Here is a 9,282-nt window from a genome sequence, read left to right as displayed (position 1 = left end):
TTTGTTTGGCCCAAGGACGAACCCTATTGAAATTGGAGATAATCGGTAAAAATTTAGATATACCTCCCATATATATCTTCGTCCGATTTGCCTTTTATTGTGCACCAAACGTGTAATATTAGACCGAATTGTATGGAATTTTGCAAATACAACTAAATTAGGTCTGAAAATAAGTATGCCAAGTTTGATCGAAATCGCTTCAGATATAGCTATTGCTCCCATATATGTTTTTCATCCGATTTGTTATTTTTGTCCTCCGCAGCCGTTATATGCACTCTGTAACAACAATATTTGGGGAAATATATCAAACGCAGCTCAGAAATACCTTTGCTAAATTTTATCGAGATTGGTTCAGATGTGGATATAGCTCCCATAAATAACTTCGTCCGATTTACCTTTTATTGTGCACCAAACGTCTAATATTTGCCCAAATGGGATGGAATTTGGCACATACGATTTGGATATAGCTCCCATATATATCTTTATCTGAGCTCGAATTAATTTTGCACCAAATGGGCAATACAAGTCCGAATTTAAAAGATACGAATGCTTCGGCATATTTAGTCCTTTGAACTTTAAATTATAATCATAATCATAGGGTGTGTGATTGAATTCTCCCATAAAAATTTTTAATTGTTATGTGGAGCTCTACTAAATTATCAAAGTGGTGTAGGGTATCATAAAATCGGCCCCGCCCGACTTTAGGACTTTCTTTACTGTTCTTTTTTACGCATTGAATATTGTCCGATTACCGAATCGTTCTTCGTCGATTGGTTTATAATTGTGGCATGTAGAGTAACGGCAAAATCAAGAAATTTTTCCATTTCAACCACCCAAATATTTTGCGATCATCTGCAGAAACAACAGGTTTCTATTCTGACCCGATCCCCACCATTTTCAATTTTGTGATGATCGGGCCATAATTACGACTTGTTGGGTGATTACAAATTAACATGGACAAACGAACAGATGGACGGACGAACATACATAGCTATACTCGACGAGATAAGATGTTACATTATTTTTGGCCCAATCAAACTTACAATACCCCCGATACAAAGTATTGTAGGGTGCTAAAATACACAGTTATCATTTCTTAGAATCCCCAAAAAATATAAAAAGTCTACGTTTAAAAGCTCTTCAGATAGCTCGAAAATTGTGGATACAGTCCATTAACAGATGTTCTATAGAGAGAAGACCTTCTGCAGATAGCATAGAGACCTACGGTACTTTAAGAATACTATATACACTACTATTCTAAAGCAATAGGTCCAAAATTAATTGTTTATAGCCTACTATGTGCTCTCAAAAAACGTAAAGTAAAACTCATGCAATGGTCTTTTAAGTGGCCTATAGACACCACCAAACGGGCTCTCTTATTTGTGTTACGAAGTATTCCCAAAAAACGTCACCAATGATTTTTTTTAATTATTTATTTGCAGTGTTTACATTCACACCTATGTATGTATGTATGTGTGCTCCAAAGCAACAGTTTGTGTGGAAATCTCTCCGACACATAATCATAGTATATTGAAATTTCCCTGATCATCATTATTGAACACTGTCCGGCTTAGGACAATGGTGAATATTTGCATCAACATAATGATTATCCTTGACAAACAAACAAGAAAAAACAAAAACAAATCATCATCAGATGCTTTAGCTGTTGTTGTTCTTGCTCTTCTTACCAGATTCTTATGTTCTTGCATAAACCAGAATTATTTGCTCGTCATCTTGTCATCCATAAAATATTCCACAAATTACCAGCATTATTTTGGTTAGAAAGTCGACGACGAATTGACATTATTTAACATCAGAGAACAATAACAACAACAAAAGCAGCAGCATCAGATGTCATATATAACTATTATATTAAATTTGTGGCTTACAGATCCATGAAGACTGAAGAAAATAAGATAAAGAGGAATTTTGATAAATGATTAGGCAACTCGTTAAGGAATTATTTGTGTTCTTTGGGAATCAAATTCGGAAATTTTGTTTAATGGGATTAGTTTGTATGTCAGTGTGGAGGAATATTTTCATAATGTGGAAATGTGAGATATTGAACTTACAATGATTTATGAAAATTAAAAAAAAAAAAAAACAAGTAAGAAAAGGCTATAGTCGTGCGGAGCCGACTATGTGATACCCTACAACACCACAATATGATAGAAGCCCCCTTATGTCCAAATCCATTTTGGGAGATTTCGTTTTTGAAATTACGCTGTTAGTTGTTGTCGTCCAATTACAGCTAATTATAATCCAATGGTCATCCAAAATGTTAGACTTTTTTCATGTCCTTAACTTTATCTTCTCAGGCGTGTCGATTGGCTTCAATTGTTTTATCAGGAACATTTTTCTGTTTTTGGTTCATTCGAACCCCTAAATATTTTGTGATCATCTCCAAAAGCAAGAGGCCCCTCTGTATCTCCAAACCTAGACCAATCTATATGATTTTCTTGTCTACGATATTTGGGTATATTCGTCCACGAAATCAGCATAAACAAGTAAGTAAAGCAAAGCTTAAATTCTAATTTCGTGCGAAATTTCGTGTCCTTTGGTTTCTATTTGTGGCCTTTATAACGGCTGCAAAATCAGGAACACTGAGTTGCTGGTCCATTTCAACCCCTAAATATATTGCGGACATCATAACATCTAACCCTACCTTTGTGAAAAAATTCGTGAGGATCGAACGATAAATAATAATCCCAACCTGTGTTGTAAAGTGAAAAGCTATTACAAAATATACACTTCAATATTATAAGTCAAATTGAAAAAATCGCATGCGATAAAAAATATGAAAAAATTAGAAAAATGTCACAATATACTACAAAATCTATTTTAACATCATTATTGGCATCTTTTTATGTGATTTATTCCTTTGTGCCAAGAGGGCATTCTGAATTGACAAAATTTGTCAAAATCGCTCCAGCCATTCTGGAGATATAAGCATTCTAGCTAACATCCCCTTCCTTTGTATATATACATTGTATATATTTCGCTATATATATCCGATATTTATACCCTAAAACACTATGTGTTGGGGGTATTATAAGTTTGATTGGGCCAAAAATTATGTAACACCTCGAAATATTGATTTCCCACATAGGAAAGTATATATGGATCTTCCTATCTCGCCGAGTTGAGTCGATCTAGCTATGTATGTCCGTCCGTCCGTCTGTCCATGTTAATTTGTAATCACTCTACAGGTCGCAATTATGTCCCGAAATTTAGAATGGAGATGGGGCTAGAGTCAGAATAGAACCCTATTTCTTTTGGAGATGATCGCATAATATTTAGGGGTCAAAATGGACCAAAAACTGAAAAAATGTCGGATTTTGCAGTAGCTATACAGGTCGCAATTATAGACCAATCGACGCGGAATTTCACATGTAGTTAGACTTTAAGGCCGGAAAGAAGCCTATAAATTTGGGTGGTCATCGGAAAATATTTAGAGGGTAAAATAGACCATATCTTTTGTGTTGAAAATATTCAAAATTTTTCATTAAACCGCGAATATTTTAAACGCAAAGCCATGACAAGGTTCCTCCTGATCTTTACATTGATGTTAACATCCAACAAAACGGATATATAGCAAAATATGTGCGATATATATGTCTATCAAAGAAGATATGCTTGAAAGATTTCTTATATGTCATTAATTCAGAATGGCCTCTTGGCAGGAAAGAAAAAACGTCTAAAAAATCGCATAAAAATATCTCTCTAAAGATGAAAATATTGATTTTGTAAAATTCTCTCATATTTTTTCAATTTTGTCATATTTTTGGTATATTTTCATTTTGAATTAAACATTTGGTAATATTTCTACAGCTAACAAAACTAAGTAGTTAGGATATCAGGATATAATATACAGATCGCATTTATGGCCCGATCCTTGCGAAATTTTGCATGGGGATAAGATGAGAAGCCTACTCTTTTTGGAGATGATCGCCATATATTTAGGGGTTGAAATGGACCAAAAAAAACTGCAAAATTGTCAGCAGGTCGTAATTATTGCCCGATCCTCACGCACCTTTGAATGGGGGTTATGGGCATTGCAAAAAGCCAAGCAGTTTTGGATGACCATCCAAAAATATTCAATGTGTGAAATAGTTTGCCAACTTTTGTAGACAAAATACGAAAATGTCCATTCCAGTGACTTTTTGGAGAACTCACAAATACAGGAAAGACGCACTTCTGACTATTTCGTTAACGCTGATTTCGTTGAAGAATATAGTCAAATGGCTGTATCTCATGTAGATGTGTTTCAGTCAAAAATCAATAATAAATGTTAATCTTTTGCCACTTTTGAGAGATTATAGGTCTTTGGGAAATATTGGTTCCAGATCTAGGAAGACCATTGGAAATGAGATAATTAGTTAAAGTTGCTATTATTCGAAAATTAGAGAACGAAACCTGATAGGTTTCTTTTATTATTTGTCACAATATCTTGTGGAATTCTTTCGAGTATCTCGCCTATATAAACAGTATCGTTTATTATAGTGTTGTAGGGTATTCAACGGTCGGCCCCGCTCGACTGTAGCCTTTGCTTACTTGTTTTACTATAGGCATCTACGTAACGGTCACAATTGACCTTTTCGTCCATTTGAGACTTAAATATTACCCGATGACCATCAAAATTGGAAAGCTTCTGCCCAGCCCAAAGCTCTAGCCCCGTGCTAACTTTCGCTTCGATTGGTCTATAATTGTGACCTGTAGAACAACTGCAAAATCAGGAAATTTTTCTGTTTTTGGTCCATTTTAACCCATAAATACTATGCGAACATCTTCAAAAGAAATAGGGTTCTATTCTGACCCTAACTCCACCTATATTTTAAATTTCGTGAAGATCGGACCATAATTACGACCTGTAGAGTGACTACAAATTAACATGGACAGACGGACAGAGGGACGGACGGACATACATAGCTAGATCGACTCAGCTCGGCGAGATAGGAAGATCCATATATACTTTCCTATGTGGGAAATCAATATTTCGAGGTGTTACATAATCAAACTTATAATACCCCCAACACAAACTGTTGTAGAGTATAAAAAGCTGTAAATTTGGCCGGGGCGACCCTTGAATTTGGCAATTTGCAAAAAAAAAAAATCTTTTCAAATCTTAAAAAAAAAAAATACAGCCGTCATATTAGAGTATAGACGACGACGTGGACCTGCATATGCAACTATTGTCATAAGTCATTACAATATTCAAATGCGAAACTTCGGCCGGGCCGAACTTTGATACCCTCCCCCATTTGGTACAAATTTAACAATTTTCAAAAAAAAAAAAAAAAAAATAAATCTGTTAAAATCTTAAAAGTACGGAATGTAGTCGTATATTAGGATCTAAGCGACGACGCACAGTGTCACGACCGCGGCCAAAAATGGTAAAAACCAAGTACATAAGAGCACAAATTTATTGATGAGAATTGATAGAAAACATTCCAGTTTGGAATAATATGAATTTTGGTAGTGATACGTCAAGTAGTTTTGCCTGTACGAGGGTTCAAATCTGATAGTTTTTGGCAATCGGCATTTTTCTATTTTTTTCGGAAAATTGACACTTTTTTCATATGTTCAAAAATTTGAATATTAAAAGTAACGGTTATAAAAAAAGTGTTTATTTTAGTTACTTGGGATGTCAAAAACTTGGCTTCACCTTTGTTTGGGTGTAAATAGTGATCATATGGTGTTTACAGTTACAAACACCTGTTGTACTTAGTTCATCTATTTTGTAAAGCAAATCTTGAAATTAGTGGAGTAGAAAAAAAAAGGTTAAAAAAGTTTAGACTACATTTTTGTTGATTTTAGTTGTGAAAAGTATGTATTTTTAACCTATAAAAAATTAGCTGCGGAAACCTGCGGTCCTAAGAGTTATTTGCTTTTTTTAGTGACCACCTCTTTAAAAAACTGTGACATATTTTTGGAATGGTTAGAAGTAAAGGATCAAAGTATGTCATATGTTCTGGCAAAACTTAAAGAATTTATTGAGGATCGAATTGGAAGGAAAATGACGGGCGAAGAACACATAAAGGTTAAAAATATTTGCTACAAATTGTCTTCTACGTGGAAAAAATACTATCGAAAGAGGGATAAAGTAGAAATGGTCTTAAAAGATTGGTTTCTTATGGATACGTTTAAATTTGATTCGGTACATTTGAAGATTATTTTTATTAAACCAATTATTTAAAAACTTTTAAATATTTAGGAACCTGATAAGTCTACATCAAGAGGTCGACCACGCATTAACTTTGAGGAAAGTTCATGTAGAACAAAAAGGCGACGTGTAGGTGAACTTGTTGCATCTACTTCGGCGGACATCATAACAACAGCTGCAAAAAGATTTTCGAATGTAAAGGAAACGGACATTATTTCAGTGGAAAAAGCATTGGCGCTCTACGTGGATATGGATTTATCAGTTAGACAGTATAACATGATGAGAAATGCTGTAAATGCTATACATAAAAATTGTTTCCCATCGTATTATGCTATAGCAGAAGCTAAGAAAAAATTGATTCCAGAAAATATAGAAGTGACGGAAACATCAATGAATGTACCTCTACAAACACTTTTGGATAATACCGCGAAGAGCATTCTAACTAAACTACAAATTTGTCCGAAAAATAATATAACTTTAGAATGTAAATGGGGATTTGATGGCAGCAGTGGTCATAGCCTCTATAAACAAAAATTTCGAAACGAAGACGCAACAGATGAATTTATGTTCGTTTCTTCATTTGTGCCCTTGCGTATTTTAGATGATACAAACGAAAATGTCTTGTGGCAGAACGACAGGCACTCATCTTCAAGGCTATGTAGACCTATTAAAATACTTTTTACAAAGGAAAATTCACAGACTATAAATGAAGTCAAAGAAAACATAGAGAAAGAAATAGCAGATTTGGATGCTTGTGTATACATTGATAACAGTTATGAAATTATGATTTCTCATCGCATGAAACTAACAATGATTGACGGAGCTGTATTAAATGTATTGTATGGCAATAAAAGTTGTGCAACCTGTGTTTTATGTGGCGCCAAGCCTTCACAAATGAATGATGAATCTATATACCAAAGAGAAGTCAACGAAGAGTGTTATAGGAACGGTATATCTAGTTTACACGCCTGGATTAAGTTTTTTGAGTGCATTGTTCATATTGCATATAAACTACCTGTCAAGACATGGCGAATTGATAGTAGAAACACAATATTAGTGAATGAAAATAAAATCAGGATACGAAGAGCATTAAAAACAAATCTAGGTCTTCTTGTCGACAAAATAAAACCGGGCTACGGGACATCAAATGATGGAAATACAGCTCGACGTTTTTTTTCAAACATTGAAGTAGCGGCAGATATTACCGGGGTCGACAGAAGATTAATTTACAATTTTTCCCTCATTTTGCGGATTTTGTCTTGTGGGAGATTTATAAATATAAATTTATTTCATAAGCTTCTTCAAGATACATGGCAACTTTACATCGACTTATACTCTTGGTATTACATGCCAGTCACGGTGCATAAAATTTTAGTTCATGGCATTGGATATGTAAGGTACAGTACATCCCCTCTTGGACTGCTTTCGGAAGAGGCTATCGAGTCATGCCATAAAATAATTAGGAGCAACCGTTTGAAACACACCCGAAAATGTGGTAGTGTCGAGTCAAATAGGGATTTAATTCAGTATTTGATACTACAATCGGACCCTGTAATATCCTTGAACAGTCATAATATATTGGCCCGAAATTATAACATGGAAGACATTAAATCATATATTTGTGAAGAAAATAACTTAAATATTCCGGAAATATGTTCAGAAGATGAATCTGATGATTGCAGTGAGGTATGTAGTGAATAGTGTATTTCAAAGCTTATGTTATTAATAAAAATTAAATACGAATAAAACGTGTTTTATTGAAAAGAGGGTTTTGTAATATAAAATACTCTGAAACGTAAACCTACAGACAATTTTAATATTTCACTAAATAAGAAGTAAACTGCAAATATTCATTTAATATGGTTGAATACATACGATTTCATAGGCCAACAAATCGAAATTTTCAAGCCCCATTGTATGGGAGGTATACCAAATCATGGTCCGATCAATCCAATTTTTTGTCAACTGTTTTATAGGCCCAATTAGAAGTTACATGCCAATTTTCATCAAATTTGGTTGAATATTAACAATTTTATAGGCTAAAAGAGTGAAATTTGGAAGACCCTATATATGGGAGGTATACCGAATTTTGGTCCAATCTATCCAAATTTTTGTAATTTGCTTTTTAGCCCAATAATAAGCATCTGTACAAAATTTCATCCACCTACGACAACTCTTTCTATTTTTGGCCGCCGTTTGTATGAACTCGCGACATAGTGCGACGTGGACCTGCATTGGCAACTTTTGTCACAAGCTATTACAATATTCAAATGCGAAACTTGAAAAAAAATCTGTTTATAATGTAGCTAAAATCATCAAAATACTGAATATAGGGAGGTACCATGGGGGTTATAAAACGTGGACCTACACAGTCAATTTTCTGCAATAGGCTGTAGTATCCATTACGAACTTCAAATACAAAATTTGAAATAATTCCGGTAAATAATGTCGCTAAAATCATCAAAATACCGAATATGGGGGGTTCTGTTATATGAGGGCTATACGAAGACGTTGGCCTGCACAGACAATTTTCTGTCATAGACTGTAGTATTCATTACGAACTTCAAATACAACATTTAAAATAGCTCCTGTAAAAAATGTATCTAAAATCATCAGAATACCCAATATCAGGAGGTACCGTTATATGGGGGCTATACGAAGACGCGGACCTACATGGCCCATTTTCTGTCTTAGGATCCATTACGAACTTCAAATACCAAATTTGAAACAATTCCGGTTATTAATGTCGCTAAAATCATCAAAATACCGAATATCGGAGGCACCGTTATATGGGGGCTATACTAAAACGTGGACCTACATGGCCCTTTTTAAATACCACAAGTCCTGCAGACATAATATAGATTTGAGTAAAATTTTATCAATCTACTTAATTTCGTTCGGAAGGTAGAGTGATTTCCACAGACGGACAGACATTGCTAAATCGACATAAAATTTAATGCTGATCAATACTCGTCTTTTTTAGCCTTTTAACGGGTATTTTAAATATAGGAGGGGCTAATATATGGTTTTTATACCCTCCACCCTACTATGGAGGGTATATTAAGTTTGTCATTCCGTTTGTAACTCCTCGAAATACTCATGTCAGACCCAACAAAGTG

The 9,282-nt window shown here is 34.5% G+C and overlaps 1 protein-coding gene across 1 annotated transcript; it reads left to right on the top strand.

Annotated features, from left to right (window-relative positions):
- Positions 1 to 5,802: 5,802 nt before the first annotated feature.
- On the top strand, positions 5,803 to 8,103 carry LOC131806595 (uncharacterized). Its single transcript, XM_059130930.1, has 3 exons — positions 5,803 to 5,826; positions 5,898 to 6,157; positions 6,215 to 8,103. Coding segments are annotated over exons 1-3 (1,911 nt in total). The 5' UTR covers positions 5,803 to 5,825; the 3' UTR covers positions 7,865 to 8,103.
- Positions 8,104 to 9,282: the final 1,179 nt, after the last annotated feature.

The sequence above is a fragment of the Musca domestica genome, unplaced genomic scaffold (assembly GCF_030504385.1).
Source record: "Musca domestica strain aabys unplaced genomic scaffold, Musca_domestica.polishedcontigs.V.1.1 8, whole genome shotgun sequence".
NCBI classification, from domain to species: Eukaryota; Metazoa; Arthropoda; class Insecta; order Diptera; family Muscidae; genus Musca; species Musca domestica.
The sequence above is the reverse complement of the archived record's forward strand: the minus strand, read 5'-3'. Positions and strand labels throughout refer to the sequence as shown.